Below are 26638 nucleotides of genomic sequence, written 5' to 3'. Positions count from 1 at the left end.
ATTTTAATTATATAATTATTTTTTTTACAAAAGGAAGTGAACACAAACTGCTGAATCAGAAAATTGTACATATCTTGAGCAGGGGACCCTCTGAGAAGTGGAAGTGTGTAGCTGGGGGTTTGTTCAATAACAATGTACATAAATGTGAAAATGACCATTAAATTGTGATTTTATGCATTTTGCAGTCCTTACCCCCCCCCCCCCCCCTCATTTCAAAATCATTCCTCTGCCTCGTTGACATGACATTTGCTCCAGCGACAATTGCTCTGGGCTTTATTTTTGTCTAAGATATAGAGATAATGTTAGGGTTGCAATAGGGTGTTATGATAGGTTTATTGTTAGGTTTAAGATGGGATATACTGTTAAATCCATGGTTGAAGTTGTTCATTCCATTAGTGTGTGGAATTTATAATAAAGCAATTGTCACCAGAACAAATGTCATGGAACTGATCATTAAAACCAAATGATGATAGGACCAAACCACAATTTACAATACAAAAGACCAAATGGGGTTTGAACAAGAAGCTGTAAACCTACTCACCTATGACCTTTGATTTCAGCAACATCTGTCATTCCTCCAACACTAAATCTGAAATACTAAAAAAAAAATCATAAAATTGTATTATGAATCAAATTAGTATTTCCCAAGGCAAGCATATGCATGACTTCAAAAGTGGCAAACAGTTTGGGAATGAATGAAACATTTTCACAGAACCAACTCCATACACGTCTATCGCAAAGTTTAACAAAACTAATCATAAATATATCCAAGATATTCTTCAACAAATATACTCTCAGCCAATTGAATAGCCCTATTTCAGCTTAATGCAGTACTTTATATTTCTATCTCTATTTATACCTCTCTCTTGATAGATATCAAACGATTAATAAAAATAGAAAACAACAAGTTGCCTAAAGAATTGCTTAAGACTCACCTAAAGAAAATTTAAGTAACTCAAATCTGATTGTGTAATGATTATGACAATTGTTAATTATGGTTTAATGTGTAACCTTTGACTTATAAGAATCCTTTGATTAGAGGCAAACAATGAAAAAATGAATATTCATACCTCTCTGTTGAGTGCTCTTGCTATTGACTTGGCTATACTGGTCTTGCCTACACCAGGGGGTCCATAGAAACACAAGATCTTCCCTTGCGTTGACTTCTTTAGTTGACTTACTGCTACAAATTCCTGCAGAAATAGGAGTGAATAAAATTGGTGCAATACGAGTGAATAAGTATCATCACTCTCAGAAAAAAAAAAAAATTCCTATCACTCTTACAACACTTTTTTAAAGATTGTTTCTTAATTCTTCACCCTCCACCTTTTTCCACCGACCATTCTGCAGAACTGCAACGTCAATTACCTTTCACTGTAGGCCTATAATTACATGTATAATGTAATACAGTGGCTGCTATTCTCTCAAGCATTTTGCTAACGATAGCTGGCCACTGCATTTTATTTTATATATAATTGCTTACATGTATATCTATGTAAATTATTCTTCTATTATGTATTCTTCACAATTGGTAATTCTTTCATATATTTTTGTATTTCTTTATATTCATTATGATTACTGTGTTTCATATATATTTTTTTTCAATACAGTGGATTACTTATTCTACCCCCCCCCCCTCCTCTTTCCCGGTCACATACTTTATGCTCACAGGAGCATTTCATGATCAAAGGGTATATCAGACATTCCGTTATGTCCGACATTTCGACAGTTACCATAGCAAAAGCCAATCAAAATCTAGGAAAGAAGTTGTAAGATCCAATAAATTGTTGAGAAAATGCTCAGAGGGTGTACACACTCCTCAGGGCTATTCTTAGATCATATAAAAAAAACATTATTTTCTTGTAGTTATGCATCCCATGGAAACCTCTTATCCGTACCCTCACCCCTTTAACCCCTTTTTTATTTGTCTACAATTTGCAAAGAACAAAAAAAAGCTATTGAACTTAAGCGCACATTTGGCATATTTATGGCGCTCAAATGTGAATGTTGGGATCTTTTTTTTTTTACAATTGCAAACATTTTTTGAGCCCCAATGAAACAGGACTTTCTATAAAGCTTCATCTGTTAACCATGAATTTCTTGCAACCCCCCCCCCCCACTGATACATACCAGTATCCTATTCTTAACATCATCCATCCCATAATGGTCCTCCTCCAGAACTTCCCTTGCTCTCTTTAGATCCACATTCTCCTCACTGAACAGTCCCCATGGCAACGTGGTTAACCAATCCAAGTAGTTCCTTGTTACACTATACACAAGAGATAATCAAAAGATTATCTGTAATTAGTTGTCTGTCTGCTTATTTGTTTGTTTGACTTTTCTCCGAGAAGGGGATGTTAAGATCTACACCATACAGTTGTATATCCAAGGCATTTCATGAGTCTCTCAAGTTTTTTTTTCTTTTTTTGAATGTACTAGTTATTTGGTGATTTATTTTTGACAGTTTATGATTTCTACCATCTGCATAAAAAGACACGTATCGGCCTTTAGCTTGTATTTTCAACTGAATAAAATAGAAATTCATCAATCTCATAAAATGTGGAAATCAGCATGAATAGTTAGATAAAGACCATTATGAAAAAAATACTATGCACAACAATGTCACTCCAGACCAATCAATATGCATACAGCCAAGAATGAAAGCGCACATTTAATTGGATTTTTTATAGTGTGTGCGTAATTATGTATGGTCCATAGTTTTGTATACCGTGTTAAAATGAAAACTACTTTTGAGAATATGGGACCATACCTCCGTCGCCCACCTACGTTTGGCAGGTAGAGGCATAACATTAGAAAGAAATGATTTCGAAAAATTACCAAAAAGGTTTAAGAGTAAATCACATTTTTTGTATATATATCAAGGGAGAAATAAGAAAATTAACAGTCATCCACACTGACCCTATATAGAACTATCAATGTTAGAAAAGGACAGGTGGCGCATAAAGAATTAAGCCCGTCGCACACTATCCGATCCACTTATAAATTGTGATCTAATTTTTGGCAAATCTCATTTAGCATTGAATATGAAAGTTTACGTAAGTAAAATTGACCAATTCAAAGTTCGGAATATTGCAACAAAAAATAAATACAAAATTCTGATTTACTGCAAGCCGTTAGTTCAAAATAAAGTCCAAATTAGTTCAAAATCAGTCGATTGCAATGACGTCACAATAATTTGGTATTTAATTCAATTTTACTCCTATAGGAGGGGTGCAATTGCCTGGAATTTTTTATTTTTATTAATCATACCATTATTTGGAACTTTCACCATTAAGATTTTACAAATTGGGACATTTATATTCATCCAATTAATCTTTCCCTCCATAATTGGATTGCTAATGGAATTGGCTGTAAACAAACCTGAATTCCGATGAATGATTATCCAGGAAAGAGAGTTTATTCATTTCCTCTTCTATCACATCCATCACAACTTTAGGTACTGTCTTTTCCTACAAGAAAACACATATTGAGGTTAATCCCATTTAGGCATTTTCAATCATATGAAATATCATAGAAACATCATAAATATCCCCTTTTCTCTCTCTGATTTTTGGTCACTATCCATTCATAGGAACATGCCAGTTCAAAGTTAGCTCATGAGCAAATTTTCTAACATGACCTTTCCCTGAAGAGTTGCAGAAGCTTTCCTGACATATCATTCTGTGGTATTCTAATTCTAAGATAGACATGGCATCAGTGATAAATTTTAGAAATTGTCTGTTGAATTGTCCTCTTCTGGCATATTGGCTTATCACTTCGGCTACTGTTAAATACCAACTATTATGAACACTATGTTGCTCTCCATTGGATTTAATGAATAGAATGTATTAAAACACATAAAAGGAATACAATAATCATCAAATAACAAATATTTATATCATATCAGTGAAGTTGAATACCACTTTGAAGATTCATCTCAAATAACCTATTCTGCTCATGTGCGGAAGGCACTTAGGAACTAATCTATTAGATGTTTTTGTAACAATGTTCGTCTATAGAAAACAGAGGGAGGGTGCACTGACCTTTAACCTTTCCCTGAATTTCTCCTCAATAGCATCCTTGTCATCCTTTTCCAGACCAAGTTCTTTCTTAATAATCTTCAGTTGTTCTTGTAACATGTATTTCCTATGAGCTGATTTCACTTTGTCTTCCACCTGTTTAAAGATAAATGCCAGTTGTGGTAACGATCTAACATGTGGAACGCCTCTGGCAGTCTCGCCTGCATTAGGGTGATTCCATACGTGTCGTACGGGACATTTGGAGAACATTTGACAGTTTTTCAACAAGAAAAACTAAAAAAATTTCCAGTAACTAAAGATGATCATCAAGTACTACCGTCTACCGATGTGTTAGAAGGACCAACACTTTATATGACTTGAATTCACATCATGTATACTAGAGATTTAAAATAGTAATGTGTCGTACGGACGCAGAAAATGACTTTTTTTGAAACCGTAAGTTTGTACTCAAAAGTCTGTGAGTTTCACAGAAATTTTCAATAAAAACTCAAATTGATATTCAATTACCCAAGAACACAGATATACATAAAAGTTTTCAAAATCGACATTAATGAATAAAGCAAATTTAAATTTTGCGAGAACATTGTGGCGTACGGGACACTCAAAATGTGTCGTACGGACATCTCTAAATTGAAGCCAAACTTTCTTACTTTATGTCTCTTTTACTTCTTCAATTACTTTATTTGGCTGATGATAATGATAATCCTATCAAACTAAAGACATTTATTATGTTAGAAACCGCTATTGGCTGAATATTTTTGTCAATATATCATAAACAAAATACTGTGTCGTACGGGACACTTGTGTGTCGTACGGGACACTTGCGTGTTGTACAGGCACTTGCGTGTTGTACTACAGCCTGTATAATACAATGAACTTTTTATCAATCAGAAAGGGAGCATTGCCCCTAAATTCTTCCTTTTTAATGAAAAGCCTTATTAAGTAGTCATTCAGGACGACATAAATAAGTAACCTCATTCTATCCGTTATACAATTGGAAGCAATATATCATCATTTTGTCATGATGGGAAATGTAAAATGCTTCACAGAATTTTTAAGAGCTAAAAAACTTTAGGTTTTGTGTGAAGTTAAATTTTAGTGAATTAAGTGATGATTTCTTATACACTATTTAAACCATGAATGAATGAAACTGTGTTTGTAAAAATTATGGAGCTAAAATGTTATGATTTTCATATAAAATGTATATATGTCACAACTGTCACTTGTAATTCCACAAAATATTTTATTTTTCTAAAGAAGAAATGCAAAATTTTACTTTTTTAAACTTTTCTGCATTTCATGAAACCATATGGTTTGTCTTTTTAAACAACTTGAAAAAAGTAAGGAGTTTCAATACTGTATATTTTTTTAACAACTTGAAAAAAGTAAGGAGTTTCAATATTGTATATAAAAAAGTTAGTGATCATCAAGGGAGGTCCAAATAGATGATTGATATGTAAATATATATTTTTTTTACATCTTATGATAATTTCACAATAGCATGCAAGAGGAAATCATCTTCCATGCTAGGGTAAATTAATTTTAAAGGTTTTCTTTTCATGCTCAATGACAAAGAAATTAGCCAGCTCTGACCAGTGAAAATCACCAGTTTAGCTGAAGGGATTCACAAAAGAATAGGCCTACATGATGTCAATTAAAATGGTTAGAATCACGTATTTCATGTTCTATGGGGATAAAAAAAAATACCTGTTCAGTTCACTTAATGTCAAATCAATTACATAAATTAAAAAAGGCCTACTGTTTATAGTTTCTGAATCCAAATCCTGCAATGAAATGCAGTATATCTTGTGTGTCGTACGGGACATGTCCCGTACCACACAAACTGTGTCGTATGGGACAAGTTTTTAATAGTAAAATTATTCAAAAATTAAGGGCAGTAATTCGATCCTTATAGGATGAATCGATAACCCATTGGTCAAAGATAGAGAAACTGATATTGTAAGATTGCATCATCAAATATTAAAGTGTAGGAAAAACTTTTGCATTTTCATGTGTCGTACGGGACATTGCCAAAAATAGGTTCGGAAAAACAGGGCTGCCCCTATTATGGATCATGAAAATGTTGTAGATATTATTTGGAACCATCAATGATAGATGATTCCATTGACCTGCAATATCTTCAATCTTCTCGTGCTTTGCCAATAATGGTTTCAGGCAGTGTTTGTACTTGAATATTTAATCAGCAAAATTATTGAAAATTCCGTTGTTTCCCCCCAAAAAACTATATCTGACTTCACTTTTGGTTAAAACTCATAATGTTCATAAAATTTAGGTATCATAGTAAAATATTACACTACTTATGACTTATTGAAAGCATGTTGAAAGTTTTGATATTTTTGAAGTTCTAGTGTGGAATCGCCCATTACGCTATTCGATATAGCAGCAGTGCTGCCTTGGAAAACAACTAATGAATAATCATTCACAGAAGAAAACACTAATATGATAATAGATATAATGTCCATTGACCCAAAATGACCTTTGACCATGATCATGTGACCTAAGACATGTGCAAAAAAAATCACTCATTCTCGATTACTCTTATGTCGATGTTTCATGAGCTAGATCCATAAACTTTCTAAGGTATGATGCCAATTCAACATATACTCCTAACACGGCCAGAGTTCATTGACCTTTAAATGACCTTTGATCTTGGCCTTGTTCCTGAAACGCGCACAGGGTATTCAGGGATACATTGCTGCTCTTATGTCCAAGCTTCATGAACTAGATCCAAAAACTTTTTAAGTTACATGTATGTCGACAATTCCACAAATACCCCCAACATTACCAAAGTTTTTTTACTCTAAATGACCTTTGACCTTGGTCATGTGACCTGAAACTCGCACAGGATGTTCAAGGATACTTGATTGCTCTTATGTCCACATTTCATGAACTAGATCCATAAACTTTTAAAGTTATAATGACAATTCCTCAAATAACCCCAAGATGGCCAAAGTTCATTGATCGTAAGTGATCTTTAACCTTAATCATGTGACCTGAAACTCAGGCAGGATCTTCATTGATACACTATTACCCTTTTGTCTAAGTTTTATGTACGAGGTCCACAGACTTTCTAAGTTATGATGACATTTCAAAAACTTAACCTTGGTTAAGATTTCAATGTTGACGACGCCGCCATCGGAAAAGCGGCGCCTATAGTCTCGCTCTGCTATGCAGGCAAGACAAAAATTATTTCAAACACAATCATTACTCTGAGAAAAAACCCGGAACTAAAAAAAAATTGAGGATGGAGTAAGAGCGAATTCCAACAACAGCTTATTAGATTTAATACCTGGTTTCAGAAAAAGAGGCATTGGATCAAAGCACCAAAGCACAAAGGTTTGCAATTGCAAAGTCAGAATGACAAATCAAACTCAATGTTTCATGTGAATACAGTTCAATATACCCAGTACCAACCAATCAGAATCATTCTAAGAAATTTCAATTTGTTGCAAACCATTGTTACAGGGTCAAGGGGGAGTTTCACAAAAATGTAAGTATGACGAGTCACACCTAAATGTTCCAGTTTCATGCAGTATCAAAGCCATTACCGCATTGGTCAAATCCTACATTAATGAAGACACGCACTACTGTATATTAATCAAGATCGTGCATTACACATCATGAGCGCGTTGGCATTTAAGCATGACTCTTTGTGAAACATCCCCTCCCCCCAAAAAAAAAAAAATGCCAGAGCTTATATTGTACCTCTTTGCCTAGTCTTTGCTGTAGCTTGCTGAGTTCATATTCCTTCTTCAGGAGATTGAGAGCTAGAAGAAGACGTTTTGGAATCTGAAAGAAAAGAAAACCAAAAGTAATCAGTTCATCTTTTGACTCAAAGATGACAAAAGGTATACGGTGTAACTGGGTGTCTGTCTCTAAACTAATATTGTACTGTTTATCTAGTTGTATATTTAAAGGCCCATTACATATTGATATGGTTTTAGCTCTGGCTGCTTATTTCCCCACACTTGGTGAAAATAATCCTGCCGGGTGGGTACCCATTCACCTCACCTGGGTCAAGTGCAGCACAATGTGGATATATATGGTGAAGAAAAAGTATGTGATTTTTAGAGTTGCGTTTGATTGGGGCCCGTTGCAGAAAGAGTTGCAATCAAACGCAACTCTAAAAATCACGCGCAACTTGATTTTCAACCAATCAACAACGCGCATTTTCGACTTGCGATTGATTTTTTGACTTGCGTTTAAACGCAACTCTTTCTGCAACGGGCCCAAAGACCCTCTGATTAAAAGACAAAATTCCAGCAAGTAGACTATGATAATAAATTTTGACCTTGAACAGATAGAAATGTGAAATTAAATAAACAATACTCACATCAGTTTCCTCAAGAACTTCTTGTAATTCTTCTGGCTCAGCTCCAGTCAGCGCTGCACCTGTAACATGTGAAACAGCCAAGCAATATCAATGCATGAAATCTGTCTAATCCATGGTTTGAAACTACAGATTCAAAACAACCTTGTGGATTTGCAGCAATGTCTCTGGGAACCATCTACAGTGGGCACTGACCTGAAATCCAGGCAATGGTCATTAACGATTTCAAAAGTCATTTATTTGTTTAAAAGAAGAAATTGGTTTCATTAAAACCAAATAAAAAGGGAGATTGTTCTTTCAAAATATCAAGTTTTACTTACCAAGATCACTCAAATACACTGGATTGTCTATAACTCTCTGACCGGCTTGGATCATCTGGGCGACAGATTCCCTAGGATAACAACAAAATTAATATAAACAAGATTATGTGAGTTTCTTTTTTTCTGGTACAAACAGAGAAAATTAGCTCATGGAAATATTTTCCAATATCAATGGTCAATACTTTCCAACATCTAATAATATTAACCCAATGGTTTAAAACCATCCGGTAATGAATGCTTTTATCACAACACTAAAACTGATATATGTTACTAAGATTACATCATTAATAAGTTCACTGTTTGTTTTGATATATGTACAGGTATTTACATATATACATTGGCAACATAAGTTTGTTTTGATATATATGTACAAGTATATACATATACATTGGCAACATCAGTAACCTTGATAACAAGTGTAAATTTAGCTCTGTGGCAAAACATGCTTTCATTATTGGGTGCATTATTGGAGATCTAGATAAACCATGGGTTGAAACCAGAGATTCAAACTCACCTAAGTTAGGACATTGAGATTATGTCAGAGAAAGCTCAGACAAGGAATAATAAGCACTCACCTGTAGAGAGGATTCAGCGCAATGATGTCACGTATTGTTTTCACTACCTCAGCTGTTAGGGCCTGGGAAAAAAAAAGACAGTTGAAGTATTAAAACTAATATTTTCTTTTAAAAAAAATCTATACCATGATGGGCTTTTACAATCTCCTCTCTGGATGTGAGTATACTTGAACATCCTCCACCCCCCTGCTATACCACCCACCAAGAGTCGGGTTCGTATCCTAAATCCATTGTTATTCTTTTACCCCCAACCGCCGCTACACCGCCAGGAGTCGGGTCAATACCATACCTGCCAACCTTTGACAATAAAAAATCAGTATCAAAACTACGAAGGCGCCGAGCGGGTGTCCGGCCCGCTCCAACGGTAGGGACTCTTTGCATTTTCAGCATGTAAAAAAAGCATTTCCCTACACTTTTTAAAGCAAATTTACCCTCATTACCACTCCAGAGGATGACCTACCTGTAGAGCCTACATTTATATAATTTAATATCATTTGGCAATTAAAAATGAAAAAAAGTCTTTAAATATCACTTTTGTGACAAAAAAAAAAAAAACCTAGTTTCATTGAGGTGTGATTTTTTTCATTTCAAGCTATATAGATTTAGCCTTAGGAATAATTTTTCTTGTTCACCAGAGCTCTCAAAAGCTTTAATTTTGAGTATGTTTTTGAAACGCCCTCTATTGTGGAAAGTGAGATTGCTGCAAGTCTTCATCTCCACAGATTCTCTTTTTAATTTGAAAAAATTAAAGAATTCAATTGAGTTTTGGGCCAAGGCACATTTTTATGATGAATTTAGATCTAAGTTAAGCCTAACTTACTGTATTAAAAACTGACATGCCAAAAATCAAACATTTAATTTTATCCAGCCTATCATTATCAATATCATGCATCAAGAGAAAATAAGCCAAACATTGACAATCATATTCATGTTATTTCAACACACAGGAGTAACTGACTGAGGACAAAACCTAAATTGTATAAGTGCTTGTTGGTATAAATAAGTTAGCAAATTTTCAGCCATGACAAAAACGGAGCCGAAACTAACGGCTGCATTCGCCCAACCCGCACCCACACTGCACTTGAGGTGCGCCGGGGAGGCTGAGGCTCAGCAACTCGGCGGGCGCCGGGAGTTTAGGCAAGCGAAGCAAGTAAAGATTTGGCGGTCAGCACAGCTTGAGATCTAAAGTTGATAATCTCCTTTCTTCCTCAAAAATTTGACAATTATTCGAAAATAAAGTACAGATCAATGTTAAAATTGCGTAGGGATAGATCTAACTTAGAGCAACTTTGTCAGTGCGCGGACGGCCGGGCGGCGCGGGCCGGAGGTAGGTGGGTATACCGGGTGTGCAGCGCAGCCATTCGATCGGCAGCAGAAGCTCAGCAATATGCCACTGAAATCACCAACACACTCTAGACATAATTCACTACACATTCACTAACTCACTCCCACACCACAAAATCATCCGGCGACATGGGCAAAACCTGATATTTTCTTACCTAAATCACCATATTTCGAGTCAAAAATATCCCCATCGGTAATTTTGAACATCGTAGTTAGGAAACAAGGGGTCTAAAAAACTGAATTTTTCACGGTTTTTGCGATGTTCGTGGATTGTGAAAACATGTCCTCACTAAAAACTGGCACTTTCGCGAGCCGATGACAGCCGCCATTTTTTCCTGGAAATCAACGCTAATATAATATAGCGCCATAAGTGCGGCCGTTGCGTGTACGCTCGTTATTTTCACATGCATTTGCAATGGAACTGCGCACTTCGCAGTGTTTGCGCGCCGTTTAAAGTCGCTCTCTGTGTAGCAAGCGCATTTGCGTAGCTGTGCGCTCCAGTCGTTTATGTGTTAGTCGCTTCTTACAGCCGTGCATGCGTTAGTCGCATCATACAGCCGTTTCAATAATTTCAACACTATATTGATTAACCCCAAAATCGGAATTTTGGTTTTAAAATTCGGAATTCGGAATGGAGGTTAAAAAATCGGTATAATTCCGCCAAAATCGGAATGGTTGGCAGGTATGCAATACCCTTAAATCCATTGTTATTCTTATCCCCCCTCCCAACACCACCCACCAAAAGTTGGGCCAATACCCTACATTTATTGTTATTCTTAAACCCCCTACCCTCGCCACACCACCAAGAGTCGGGTCAATACCCTTAAATCCACTGTTATTCTCATACCCCCTCCCAACACCACCCACCAAAAGTTGGGCCAATACCCTAAATTTATTGTTATTCTTAAACCCCCAACCCTCGCCACACCACCAAGAGTCGGGTCAATACCCTTAAATCCACTGTTATTCTTATACCCCCTCCCAACACCACCCACCAAGAGAAGGGTCAATATCCATAATCCATTGAGAATATGGAGGAGATTGCATAACAGGGACCAATTAAAACAAAATAGATTTTTTGACTGACTTTTGGAAGTGTATTGGGGTGATTTCCGCTGCACGTAGGACACAGCGTTCACAAAATTTCAACATCATATTACGACATTGCGATGTTCTACCTTGACTTCCTCTGTAGTCTTGAATGTCTGATGCTTCACATTCTCCACCTCCACCATGAGTACTTGGTCTAAGTGTAACTCAGTCTCCTCCTCCTCCTCAGAAGCTGTAACGGTTTCATCCAATGGCTGTGCCTTGTCAAACTGAGTCTCACCATCCTCTCCTGGGGCGGCTTCCGGAGCGGCCTCCGGGGCGGCCTCCTGAACCTCTTCTGACACACCAAGTATCTTAATCCTAAACCAGACACATGAAAATGGGACGACAATATACGAAAGATCCATTTCACAAAGATGTTTGTAAGTACTATCAGGGAATAATTTTCCTGGTATCACATCGCAATTTGCTCCACATTTTTGAAAGACTGCTTATCATAAAGTCATTTGTATAGCATATTTTTACAGAGGACTGTACATTACGTAGTTGAGCTTTTCTCTTAAGACCAAAAATGCTATTCAAATTTATAAAGAAAAAATTCCCTGAGTATACCACTTTAATCAGGTCTTTATGCATGAATGGTGATGCTTCATTGCACCAAATGTAGGTAGGCTACAGTGATTTTTCTGACAACCGATAAATCAAAACTAATTTAAACTAAATTTAAAAAATTCGTACATCAATAATTCTTTGATGAATTCAACCAAACCTTCAACACATTGGCGTAAATCTGTGATGTCTTGCTATTCAAGTCTTCAACATTACTATTTTCTCTGAATTTTCTTTGATTAAACCAACTAAACTAAAGGGCTAACTTTTCCTTTCGAAGATAAAATATGCTTCAATCAGAAAGGTAAGTGTACAAACCTTCGATGGCCCATGAGCACTAAACGAAGGCGATCCCCAAGGTCTTGCATCTCATGAATCTGTACAAACGTTCCGACACCATAAACCGAGTCCAGATCGGGAATAATCTCCGTCTCATCTCTGAATGAAATGAATAATTTGGAGCTTGTTATTAATAATAAAATCTTATAAAACTTTTGCATAAATATTCAATGGATATTATCCACAGTCACAGACAATGCCATTTGATTGCAATTTCTTTCATACCATCCCCAGAAAACAATCCAGAGGACTATTTCATTGAACATGTGCTTTAAAAAACAAAGCATTCTTAACATGATTCATACTACTTAATGAAACAACAAGCATCGGATGACATTATAATAATTTTTACCCTGTCATAGTCTGCCTAATACATTTACCCCAATAAGCTGCAAGCTTTACTTCTCTCCTAAGTCCGGGAAATAATATTCAATACTGCACAGTTTTTAGGGCATTGGTAATAATAGAGAGTTTTAGGAGCAGTGAACGAGAACGACGTAGCAGTCGTCTGATCGTTTGAGTCAACGTCGTCATCTGCCCTTGTTCACTACAATTGCGAATACTTTAGATTTCACTCGACTTGTACATGTACGTACGTCCACTTGAAACAGCGCGATATAGCTGAAATAAATGACTGGTCACGTTACAGATTTCAGTCAATCATTAGATCAGGATTCACATCACCATATCCAATATCAAACAGAATTCTGCAATTTTCTGATTAGATCATGCACCAAATTATTTAAGATATATTTTCATTAAAGGAGAATGAAACCTTTAGAACAAGATAGCTTGTGTGAAAACAAAAAAATCAAAGAAACAGATCAACGAAAGTTGAGAAAAATCGGACAAATAATGAGAAGGTTATGAGCATTTGAATATTGCGATCACTAATGTTATGGAGATCCTCATATTGGCAATACGACAAAGTTGTGTGATGTCACTAGTTAAAGGTAAATGCTAGTTTTGGTAACGGTATCAAAATGAGTTCGTACAGAATCCAATGAAATGACCACCAAAGTGTCTGTTTGTATAAATAAAAGGCATGTGCCAAAGGATTCTGGAAGAAATTTTGTAATTGCTGAGAAATCAGCAAATAAGCACAGGATTCGGGTAGAGCGTCGGGCCCGACGCTCAAAGCAATAATTATACACTGTCCCACGTGCGCTTATCTGTGTTGGGGAAGTTCAGTCTGAACATTTTTCAGCGTAGATTTCAAGATTTCACAAAGTTCAGTTATGTAACTGTACCGGATCTAGATCCTCGATGATATACTGACAATTAAGCCTGGTTTTACAGACTTTCTCATGAAATCAGTGTTTACTGCAACTACTGGAATTTCTCTTTAAGTATATATTTCACTGAAATTGCCTGTTTTATCACATCTATCAGTAGATCATGTATTCTTTCTATAGGAGGGCATGTAATACAGATTTAAAAGAATGCATCATGCATAAAGAGTTTGTATCACCATAAGAAAAAGCAAAGAGACATTTTTGGGGTATTTTATAGTCCATCAAAGGGAAAGTTGTACACATGTGACATCACACATCCTTGTCGCATTGCCAATGGGAAGATCTCCATATCATTAGTGATTGCAATATTCAAACGCTCATAACTTTATCATTGTTTGCGATTTTTCTCAAACTTTCATTGATCTGTTTTTTTTATTTTTCTGTTTTGACACAAGCCTACTTATTCCAAAGGTTTCATTCCCCTTTAAGTTTGTAGGTACTCACTTGTCATCTTTTCTCAGAAAAACTCCTGCATAGGGCTGAGCTAATCTTAACTTTCTCCTCAATATTTCCATCAGAGGTTTATTTGTCACCTACATGTAGAAGAGATAAGACATAAAATAGAAAAATAAACAACTTAATATTGTAAATATAAAAGTTTAAGAAAAATCAAATTCAGCCATCATTCAGAAGCACATCAGCTTCAGTTTTTACTTTCTTTTTTCACATTGAAATGAAAAGTCTAGATCTTGATCTGATTTCAGCAAGCACCAAAAGAAAATATTGTGATTATGACTTGAACTGTATTATCTGTTTTTCATAACTGAAATAAAATATGAAGTACAACTATTCTCTGCAAAGAGAGCTTTAGACCAAAAGCTTCAGTCTCTGTATTTTGGTTGTTCCGCTGAACTACGTTGGCTCCACTCACCATACATAGACTGAAGGGGATGGGGCCCCGTACCTACAGCCAACGTATAGTGAACTAGCGTTTTATAGATCGCGATTTAAAACTGTTTTTTAAGCAAAATTGAAAGTTTCATGGTTTCCATTATCAGGGAAATATATATAACTTAAGTAATTGCATACCTTGGGCCGGAGTTATTGCAAAAAATCCTCTGGATGATTGAGAAATCTGTCATCTAAGACATTTTCACCTGACCTGACGGTTTTTCTTGCAAGTTGCCATCTTGAATGACGTCATTGTCGTTATTAACTTAATGTCTCGAATCGATATATCGCGATTATAACTAGTACTCGTACTAGTATAACTAGTATCGTTTATCTTCGGTTTCGTTCGCATATGGAGCAGATCGTATAATATCGAAAGCAATATCGATATCACATTCGTGATTGTTGACGTTCGTTTGTAAATATTTTATAGTTTGGCTGCCATTTTGACCATTTTTATCGTGTTCAACCCAATTAAACATCGGTAAAGTATATTTTTCATGCCTTTTTCATCTATATCGTTTAAAGTATTGAAATGTTGGAATATCATCAATTAAAAGTTTGTTGTTTATACATCCTTAGATTGTAAATTCGATGTGTAAATTTACATCAAACTTTGGACTGTGAATTGACAAAAGGGAGGGAATGAGAACACATGCGAGCCCACACGTACACCCTACCGTCGGTAAATGGGGATTACAGTAAAATGTCAGAAATTGTTGAATAAATCCCCAGAAACGACGGTTATTCCTGTCTAAGAGAGCTTTTGCCACTTATTAGATGAGAATGATACAATGTATGTGCCTCTAGTCTAAGAAATTTTACACAATTGTAAAATATTATATTAAATTAATAAAAAAGGAAGGTGTTAGGGGTTCTTACAGGTGAACTTTTGTTTCTGTCCAAATATACAAGTACTAAAACAGTTCAACATGATGCTAAAAATATGTTTACACTCACAGTCACTGTCTAAACTCCACATCAAAAGTTGATACAAACCTCAATTATTTTGATAAATTTAGGAAAGACTGGATTTCTCGGGACGGCAATCAGAGGCACTGGAGAAAGGTCTTCTGGGATCATCATCGGAGTCAAGGAGACGATAGGTGGAGGAGGTGGGTACTCCCCTCCATCTCCTGCTCCATCTCCCCCTGCAGGGCTTCCATTGTCTCCCTCAGAGCTATCTCCACTGGATGCCTCCCCATCTCCATTCTCGGATCTTCCTCCCAATCCATTGTTTCCCCTCTCACCATTCCATTTCCAAATCGATCTCGACAAAACTCTACTGCCACTGGAAGGACACACAGAATTTTCATACTGCTTTATACTCGGCTCAAGCACGCCAAGACTGCCTAAGTGTCTACTGCAAAAATTTGTCCTAGTTTGGCTAGTTAAACGTCTTGTAATATGAGATTTCGTGCCATGTTTCGTTCTTCCCGCACACAGCGGAGAGGTCCTCACGTTAACGCCTACTCCGCTGGCCTGGCGGACAAGAGTGGTCCGATGGTTTAATAATGATTTTGTCGGATGATCAGCGACAAATAAATTCCTCCATGAACAGCACTGCAATCTGTTAGAGACATCACGAAGTCGGAAGGCTTTGAACTTGCAGTAAGACATCTTGATCAACCACACAAAAACACGGAAAACCGAAAAAACAGCACTTTATACCACAATCTATCGCCTGTGCTGTGACCTGTGTCCCTCCTCTCGCACGTTTGTTCATCGAGAATATCGGTGTGATGCAATCATCATTTCATAACGTGCTTGCCGGGGTAATTTGTACCCACGCTGCTAAAAAGAAGTCTGTAGCTAAATCTATATAGCAGCTTCAAGCTGACCATTATTTGTATACTTCGATGACAAGTAGGTCTGATAACTACATGTATGGTTTCAGGACAGGATTCCACCATGAAGCTATTTTTTCTTTTTAAAATAAATGATTTTACTGTGTGCTGATTAAACAGAAAAATGTGATTTGTCTACAGTATAATTGCTGCCCATAATATATTGTTTATTCATTTGGATTAATAAATGGTTGTTAATTAATCTAAAAATAAAAAAACTAAACAAAAGTAGAAAAAAAAATACCGGGCCGGGCGGACGGCATCAAAGACGGACGAAATCCATGAAACAACATGAAAACTAAACTATACTCAAATGGAAAGTGATAAAACAAAAGGGCACGGCCGTCTAGCTGCAAGGGGGGGGGGGGGTGCGACTCAGGGCATTTGACCCTCCCCTCCAGTCACGATCGCCTCCCCCTCGTCCCCCACTTGCCCTTGAAAACTGAAGAAAAAAATGTATTGTAAATGCTGTCATTATCAGGTCCATGATCCTACTCAAGCTAGTCGCTAGTGCTCCAAAACAGCATTTTCACTCATCATATAGTCATGACCTTTTAAAAAAAAAATTCATCTATAGTTATACAGCTCCCTAGTATTAGTTACTAACATCTTTCTGGTGGATCATTATGTAAAATTCAAAATTTTGCTCACGTTTCGCGCTTGCAGTGGCTGTTGATTGAGATCAATTCACTGTTCAATGGCTTGGGCCCATATAGAGATATATAATACATCTTTATGCTTGGGCCTTAAAAAAAATCCAGTGTTCAAGTCAATATGCACAAATAATTTTTCGTATGATAAGAATTTTCGTCATTTGTTTTAGCGAGATACACATCATGCATATTAAAAATTACAAAAAAGTGCTGAATACAAAAAAAAAATCAGCTCGCGCTACACCCTCGCATCAATCGTTAAAGGAGAATGAAACCCTTGAAACCAGCTGAATCCATATCAAAGAGAAAAATCAAAGAAACATATTGTTGAAAGTTTGAGGAAGATTGAATGAATAATAAGAAAGTTATTAACATTAGAATATTGAGATCACTAATGCCATGTAGATCTTCCCATTGACAATGCGACCAAGATCTGTGATGTCACACACGTACAACTCCCTCATTACTTTAGTACTTATTTCACTTATATTCTCACTTTTATAGAGTCTATCACAAGGTGAGGTGTTCTCTTTATATGAGAGGACAAGTACAGAGGTTTCACAACATTATATCATTGATGAATCGTTTGTCATATGATTAGAATGAGCAAAAAGAGAAGTTTTGGGGTATATTTTCAGTGTCCAAAAGGGGAGAGTTGTTCATCTGTGACATCATAGATCTTGGTCGCATTGTCAATGGGAGGATCTCCATAGCATTAGTGATCTCGACATTCAAATGCTCATAACTCTTCTATTGCTAGTCCTATTTTACTCAAACTTTTGTTGATCTTATTCTTTGATTTTTCTGCTTTCACAAAAGCTAACTTGCTCCAAGAGTTTCATTCTCCTTTAAATACCCATCTTTGTCCATTGTTACAAAAATGCATAGAACGTCCAGTTATCGTCTCAGGATATCAAAAAAATTCAGCTCGCACTTCGTGCATCATTTTCTTTGGTGAAACAATTAGCTTAATGCGGCTACAAACAGGAGTCTTTCGATACCGCTTTCAAGTCAGTAGGGCGAATATTAAAAATTAATTTTTAGCTTGCGCTAGACGTTCAATTTTGTGAAACGGGCAAAAAAAAAAGTGTCCTTTTTGCCCCCCCCCCAAAAAAAAATGTTCTTTTGCCCTCACTTGCCCTTTTGCTATATAGTTTAAAATTCCTAGTGTAAAAGGGAGATTAATCCAGACTCCGAACTCCAAAATAAAAGAAGATGAAGACGAAGAAAGAAGAAGAAGAAGAAGAAGGAACATGATGAAAATGTCCTCTTGCTTCACTGCAGGTATATACAGTCCTATATCAGAACTTGACCTTAAATTGCTCTCGTGTCATCATAGGTATCGCACTCATCGACTGTACTATTTTTCATGACTCGTTTGTAGATTTATTTTTTCTTTTGGACTGATAGGAGCAAAATATATGATCATAATTTATTTTTGAAAGATCATGCAGGCAAAACATTGTTACCACAAACATTTTTATGACAAACCAGTAGGTCAAAAGGAAAATAATTAAAGGGAAGAATAATACAGAGACCATCTTCTTTTCGCTGCCCATGCAAGTGACTGTTCTGTTTCATCTCATTCCCATAATCTCATTCTTATTTTTGTTATTTCTCCTTTTTTTCACTTTCCCTTTCCATGTTTTCTTATCTTTAGATAATAATCAATTTTTGTCAGCGTGTAAATAACACCATTTGGCTCATTATTATCATATATTGTATTTCTTACATGTCAAAGACCTAACTGGGTCCCGTAACACAAAGGTTAGCGATTAATCGTACGCTTGATTTTTACAATTGATTGTACATTGTAGTCAATGGAATCAATCGTAGAAAAATGTTCTACGATCATTGCTAAGCTTTGTGTTACGGGCCCCAGGTCTGCAATTCTTTCATTCCAAACTGTATTTTGTGATTTTCGGATAGCCTGGCACCAACCGCGTAGCCAGGATTTCATTTTGGAGGGGGCGGTAAATGCACGCGAAGCGTGGGATCACTTACAGAGCGCGCGAAGCGCGCTCCCTAGGGGGTGGGTGCAGGGAGGGGGAGTTTCCCCCTCCCGCGCGAAGCGCGAAGCTTTTGGTGTTTCATAAATTAAAATGAAAAAGAGCCGTCTCTCTTGTCTCTAGTACCTATATCAGCTCCAATTCAGTTGACTTTATTGTGATTTTGAACCTTGTTTTCAAAAGTGATTGTGAACGCACAAAAAGGAATACAATGGAGGAAATTAAAATCATAATAACCCCGCGCGAAGCGCGGAAGCTAAAGCGTTTTATCAATTTATTTGCCATGAAAAGGGTCCCGAGAAAAGGGTATTCTCAAAGATATATTGAATACTTCCCTTGGAAATATCAGATTTGATTACAAACAATTTAGCGACAGTGCATAGTTTTAACTCGCAAAACAGAGGAGAAGAAGTGTTATATGCCGGGAGGAAGATATTCCTCCCCGCGCAGAGCAATAAAACTCTGAAATTTCAAAGGGCGGACGTTTCATCAAATGCAGATATATCTAATACCCCATCGGCTCTAATTCAATTGATTTCCTAAGATTATTGAACTTCATTACAAGAAAAACAGTGCGCAAAAAGTTGAAACTTATATAAAAAAGGATGCCTAATTTATTTGACTTATCCTGAAGCGCTTCATTTTGAAGTATCATTCAAAATTTCAAACTGAGGGCGCGAAACAGGACAGGAGTTGAATGTGCAGGGAAATAACATGAAGATTAATAGAATTTGAAAAAAAAATTGTACTTTTTTATATAATACGACACGAATTTTATACATTCCTCTTTTTAAATTAGGAACATGTTTGCCCCAAATTATGGTTGTTTAGTAATGACCTGAAAAGCGGGAGAAGTTGACTTTATGGAGGTGACGGCAGAAATTTATATAAAGATTTTACCCGCCCGGAGCCGACCCGACCAGAAGTTGCGCGATCAATAAAAAAAAGATAACTTCATATACTTCGGCCTAACCTTACTCTAATTCCATGCCCTAATCTATACATTTGAACTTTAACTGGCAAGAAACACATATAGCTGAGGTGGAAAAGCAGGGTTAGAGAAAGGGTGGGGAAACAATGGAGAACTTCAATATTGTCATTTAACCGCGCGCAGCGCGGAAGCAAAATTCATATATAGATTTAAAGGAGAATGAAACCCTTGAAACCAGCTGAATCCATATCAAAGAGAAAAATCAAAGAAACATATTGTTGAAAGTTTGAGGAAGATTGATTGAATAATAAGAAAGTTATGAGCATTCGAATATTGAGATCACTAGTGCCATGTAGATCCTCCCAACGGCAATGCGACCAAGATCTGTGATATCACACACGTACAACTCCCTCATTACTTTAGTACTTATTTCACTTATATTCTCACTTTTATAGAGTCTATCACAAGGTGAGGTGTTCTCTTTATGAGATGACAAGTACAGAGGTTCGTACAACATGATATCATTGATGAATCGTTTGTCATATGATTAGAATGAGCAAAAAGAGATGTTTTGGGGTATATTTTCAGTGTCCAAATGGGAGAGTTGTACGTGTGTGACATCACAGATCTTGGTCGCATTGCCAATATGAGGATCTCCATAGCATTAGTGATCTCGACATTCAAATGCTCATAACTCTTTTATTGCTAGTCCTATTTTACTCAAAGTTTTGTTGATCTTATTCTTTGATTTTTCTGCTTTCACAAAAGCTAACTTGCTCCAAGAGTTTCATTTTCCTTTAAGGACGTTCCACAGTTATGTTTGTGCGCATTATGATCTGCGCATAGTTTACACTCTGCGCGCTGACGTCACAATGGATGAACAGGTGATTAATTAGCTGCGGGTATGTGCTGATTTTTCTCATCTTCTGCACTTTAACTGCAGATCGGTTGCGTTATTTCATGAAGCTAAAAAATTGAATTATTCCATGGACCATTAAAAAAAAAAGATTCTCTACAATTTCTAAATACTTTACTCTGCAGTGCTGCCAAGAATCACGAATATTACCCCGAGTTTGAATAAATGGTAGAGTGGTTTTGATTTTTTCTTCACATAGATACAAAGCCTTCGGCGCATTTTTGGTGTTTTAAAAAGCACATTTGCTCTAATAAAAATACTGATAGTTTAAAAACAAGCACATGAACCCCTATTTTTTAATGTTTGTTCCTCTTAGGTATACCTTCCTCTACAACTCTACAAATTTTGGTGAAAATGACATGGATTTTGAATAAAGTGCAGCATTTATTGTACTTTTGTAGTTTGTTACTGAAATTTCACATTTTTTAGATTGGGATTTTGTTATCTTTTACGCCATTTTTAAGAACTGACAGTGCTGTTAAACTTAAAATTGCAAACAAATAGCACTATAAATATATTCTCCATTCTAACGATACAATTATTATCTCTCTTGCGAAATATGATGACTTTTTCATGTATTTTGACTGAGTAATACAGGTTTAAACTCATTGTAGTAATCTTGGGCGGTCTAAAAATGCCAAATTCTTTTGAATGCGCAATTTTTAAGAACATCAATTTGGGTGAACTTTGAAGTTCTATAGCAAAAAATCAAGCACATGGACCTATGTTAATTTTTGCATATTTCGAATATTAAGGTTCTAAAGTATCTATGTGCAAAGTATGGTGAAAATGACATGGATTTCACTTTAACTGTGGAACGTCCTTAAAGCAAGAGTTTCTCTTTTGAGAAAAAAAAAAAAGAATAAAAAGAAAAAAAAAACGACAAAGCTACCTTTCTTCCCTTTCCTCCCTTCCCTTTTCCTTTTTTCCTCTCTTTTTTCCCTTCTTTTTTTTTCTTTTTGGGGACGTTTTGGGGGGGGGGGGGGGCGACCGCCCCCACCGCCCCCCTGGCTACGCGCCTGCCTGGCACATTAATAATTTTAGAATGGGGGCTTCGAAATTATGATGACTTTGAAGTCAATGTGCAATAGCGCCATCTAGGCTACAAGTACCCGCAATATGACGTCATCATGCTAAAATATTGTTCTACTTCAGAGACCTTTACATATATTCAAAAGAGGATGCTTTACTTTATTTTTCAATGCAATACTACAAATCATTTAAATTTACCCAAAATAAAATTTAAATACTTAACATTATCCGAATTGTAATATCTAATGTGTAGGATTCGCAAAATATTATTCCTAACCGAGTTATCTCAAAATCATATTTAAACCTACGTACTCGGCCTGGCCTGGTTTATAGACTAGATTTATTGGGCGATCCCTTCTTTCTGAGCAATCGCCGTTCTCGCTAGTTTGTCCGTGGAAAGTTGCAATTTTGCCCTACATTTCCACCTTTTGCTGGCAATATTTATAACATTGGATTTTCGGCACTGGATTTTCGAGCATTACGACCGATTTTTACTGAGAAGAGCAATATATAAACTCGTCAAAATGTTGAATTTGAAGCCTCTCTCCGCTTTTGCTATCTGCTCGATTGCGGTCTCCCTTCTCCACTTCTCCAGTGCACAAACACAGACGAGTGAGTAAAAAGAAATGTTGATGGTGGCTGGTGCATTTGATTTGTGTGGTGATGTTGACTTGTCTAAGTTGTCTTGTTCTGACTCTTGCCTGGTCTGTGTAATTGTTGTAAGGATGGGGTGCCAGACTGCCAGTTCCTTTTCTTTGCCAGCCTCAATATCCATTTTCTTTTCATAAATGTTGCCTGTACAAGTGGAACTAACTCAACTGTCTAACTTTTAATTTAAGTTAGACTACAATACAAACATGACAAAGTACACTTTCGCAATAATTACAACAAAATGCAAAAAGACACATCTTGTCTTGATTTGTATTAGACTAACGTTAGAAAGCATAGATCTGTTAACGCGACCGAAATGCAAATTAATATTCTCTCTTGGCATTAATTGCCAAAAAACGGGGAAAATCAAGTTAAAAGGAACAAAAACAGTGACTTACCTTGGCTGTCGCGCAACTTCACTGCCCTGTTTTATCCGAACCTAATACACATAAACATACATGTATGGCCATTGAGTCCCCTGTACAGATCGCGCTAGAACTTCGGTCTCTGTATTTGGTGATTGAAGCCAACGGAGTTTAGCTGAACAACCAACATAACAGAGACCGAAGCTTTTTGTCTAAGATCTGTGTGAGTGTGTTGCCTGTCGCTGTTCCAAAATGAACCCGCTCGCGCTTGCTGGTGTCGAAGTCAGGTCAGCTATGGCCAGCCAGGTCAGATCTGCTGCTTGTAGTATAACAACTTAAAAGAATGTCAGTGCTGTTTCATTAGATAAGGCAATAGTGCGAAAGTGCAGTACAAAACACCATAATTTTCATCTAATTTAAATTAAATTTATGGTGCTTTAGAATGTCAATGAAAGGTTCTAAGAAAGTATAAATGACAATCTTGAGTACATGTAGGTCCCTACATGTAGATCTAAGTATTTTTTACACTCTTTTTTATTTTAATTTTTAGTTTCGTGTTTAACCTCAAAGTACGGTAGTACATGTTTAAACCCACAAAAGGCGAAACCAAATCACATTAATACAGTTTTACACAACTTCATCCTTGGCTTGTACATGTACAGTAGTTGGATAAAACATTTTCATTCACCAATACCTGACCAACTGAATACCCTTTGCGTGTTTCAGGAGCATGACCAAGATCGAAGGTAATTTAAGGTCAATGAACTCTGGTTATTTGGGGGTATTTGTTGAATTAGCATCATAACTTTTAGAAAGTTAATGGACCTCGCTCATGAAACATAGACAAGGGTAATCAAGTATGATTGTTTTATTTGCACACTTCTTAGGTCACATGATTATGGTCAAAGGTAATTTTGATAGTGTTTTCTTTTGTGAATAATTATTCAATAGCTGTTAGAGTGTACATGTATCGCGTAATGCAGGCGAGACCACCAGAGGCGTTCCACTTGTTTAAAATGTGTATGATGTACAGTCAAGCGATTGATACCAGTAGCTTGCATTTTTTGCAGAGCAATGTATGTAGGTCATTTAAAATGTGGTTAAATGTCATGTCCACCCCTGAAAAATGTTGCTTTGAATAAATAGAGAAAAATCAAACTACATGTAGCATAACGCTGAAAAGCTCATCAAGATCAAATGTAAAATAATAAAGTTTTAGCATTTTTCGCTTATTTTTCACAAACTATGATGTTCACAACTCATTGACATTCAAATGAGTTAGTCGATGATGTCCATCACTCACTATTTCTTTTGTGTTTTATCATTTTTAATTATACAATATTTCATTTTTTTGCAGATTTGACAATAAGGACCAACTTGACTGAACCATACATGTATATAGTTCTTATTCCATTTGTTCAGGGAGGAATTAATCGTTGTTTCACTTGACAATGAGAAGAAATTATAATATTTCGTATTTCATATAATAAAATACAAAGAAATAATGTGAGTGGAGGACGTCATCAGTCTCCTCATTTGCATACCGACAAGGATGTGCATGTTTTGTGAAATTCTAAAATGTCATAAATTTCTTATTTTACATCCGATTTTGATGAAATTTTCAGTGAACTATTGGATTTGTCTCTTTTATTCAAATCAACTTTTTGTTGGGGTGCACTTGTCCTTAAATGTTAGACTCTGTCCTTAGTAAACTTTTTTGCACATGGATTTATGGCTCAAACATTTTATTTGTAAGTTTTAGTTTTAGAACTGATATTTCTTATTTTGTTCACAATAAATCCAGTCAACAATATGGGAGATGGCAATAATACAGGTAAGATTGAGAATATGGGTTAAGGGATTCATGTTTGTACATGTAGAGCTGTCATTTCAAGGCACCTTTATGATTTTCTTTCCATAATGTTAACATTAGTTTTTATACAGAGATTGTTTACATAGTTTTTTTTTCATTCATGCAAAAGATGTAGAGGGGGAACTGGGGGATAAATTAAGTTGAAAATTTTTTAATTCTGCTGATGAAAAATTGAAAATGATGATGATTAGGGTGATGATGATGAAGATGATGATGATGATGATGATGGTGGTGATGATGATGATGATGATGGTGATGATGACGATGTTAGACGATGATTGATGATAATGTGGGCACAGGGCAGCTGAATGTTGGTGGAATGATAGTGATCTAGTAAAATGATAACCGATTTCTACTATTATAATATTGAATTATTGATGAATGAATATTAAAAGGTTTATTTTTATGTACTAAAACAATTTTTCTAACATACAGGTAAATTATGTAGGGCCTACACAAAATCTGTATTCCATTATGTGGTTATGTACCAAGGTACAATTGAAGTTTACCACCTTCGTGAATTTGGGCCAATAATGAGTAGTTCGATTGGCATACGTATATGTATGGTGCCTTGAAAGTCATGGGTTGACTGATCCATGGTAAGGAGGGTAATATATATATACAAGTATTTACTGGCATGTATTGTAGATTAGTTGACACTGAATGCAAGTTTGGTTCACAAGTGGATGTATTTGAAATGTGCATTTGATTTGGTATTTGGGTACACATGAAATGAATGAGATTCAGTTGGCATCATCCAAGGTTTAATGTGTTATGTGTTGTTACTGTATGTACAGTATGTAGTTCACATGTGTAGTGACTACTGATGGTACTTTTGTAGTAAAATTGCCATTCTAAAATGGTGAACATTAGGACCCTGTCTCGGAGTTAAGACTGAATTCAAATCAATCAAACTCCAGTTGTGATTGATTGATTTATTTTGAAATTCTTTTCTTTTATGTGAATGTACAATGTAGATACAAATTTACAATGTAGATCAAGAGTAATTTGAGTTTTGACAAATTGACAAATTACAGTTATCCATGACTATTGCAGCTTGTCATAATACTTGGCACAGGGGTCATTCCATGCCAATTCAACCAATGAATGTGCAATTTTGCACCCGACCCTCTCAGAATTTGTTGTAATTTGGTACACATAAAATTCCCCATGGCCCAAGCACAAAAAAAAAAATAGTCCAATCGGTCCGTCGGGTCCCGTGCTACGGCCCACCCTTTTCTACTTGTTTTGACAAAAATGGGCGTGACCTTCAACTTTCAATGGCCATTGCGTCGAAACGTGTTGACCAATTTTCATGAAACTGGTACCATTCAAAAGGAAATTCAGAGAGGAATCCAAAACATGCGTCAAATAATGTATTGGAGCGATTTTTAAGGTCATGACCTTTGACCTTGAGTTTGACCCCCAGACAAATAATTTTTTAACTTGATTTTCGTGTATGTTAGTATGATATTGACAAAATATGTTAAAACCAATGATGATATTTTATTTCTTCACCTTATAAAACTCTTCCAAAGATACCAATT

General features: G+C 36.1%; 2 protein-coding genes across 2 annotated transcripts in view; one reads left to right on the top strand and one right to left on the bottom strand.

Annotated features, from left to right (window-relative positions):
* Positions 1-16555, bottom strand: part of LOC129262353 (lon protease homolog, mitochondrial-like) — a 28607-nt gene extending 12052 nt beyond the window's left edge. Inside the window, exons 1-13 of the mRNA XM_064099905.1 lie at positions 15814-16555; positions 14368-14456; positions 12608-12727; positions 11809-12040; positions 9287-9348; positions 8712-8782; positions 8395-8453; positions 7767-7850; positions 4044-4175; positions 3382-3470; positions 2131-2269; positions 1071-1193; positions 542-597 (exon numbers count right to left, since the gene is read on the bottom strand). Of these exons, the coding sequence (XP_063955975.1) occupies positions 542-597; positions 1071-1193; positions 2131-2269; positions 3382-3470; positions 4044-4175; positions 7767-7850; positions 8395-8453; positions 8712-8782; positions 9287-9348; positions 11809-12040; positions 12608-12727; positions 14368-14456; positions 15814-16434 (1877 nt within the window). The 5' untranslated portion in view covers positions 16435-16555. The remainder of the gene's footprint in view (positions 1-541; positions 598-1070; positions 1194-2130; positions 2270-3381; positions 3471-4043; positions 4176-7766; positions 7851-8394; positions 8454-8711; positions 8783-9286; positions 9349-11808; positions 12041-12607; positions 12728-14367; positions 14457-15813) is intronic.
* A 5768-nt stretch (positions 16556-22323) lies between these two features.
* LOC129261724 (basigin-like) overlaps positions 22324-26638 on the top strand; it is a 41398-nt gene continuing 37083 nt past the window's right edge. Inside the window, exon 1 of the mRNA XM_064099904.1 lies at positions 22324-22814. Coding sequence (XP_063955974.1) covers positions 22727-22814 — 88 coding nt within the window. The 5' untranslated portion in view covers positions 22324-22726. The remainder of the gene's footprint in view (positions 22815-26638) is intronic.

The sequence above is a fragment of the Lytechinus pictus genome, chromosome 5 (assembly GCF_037042905.1).
Source record: "Lytechinus pictus isolate F3 Inbred chromosome 5, Lp3.0, whole genome shotgun sequence".
Classification (NCBI taxonomy): Eukaryota; Metazoa; Echinodermata; class Echinoidea; order Temnopleuroida; family Toxopneustidae; genus Lytechinus; species Lytechinus pictus.
Note: the sequence above shows the minus strand (reverse complement) of the source record. Positions and strands in the feature narration are given on the sequence as shown.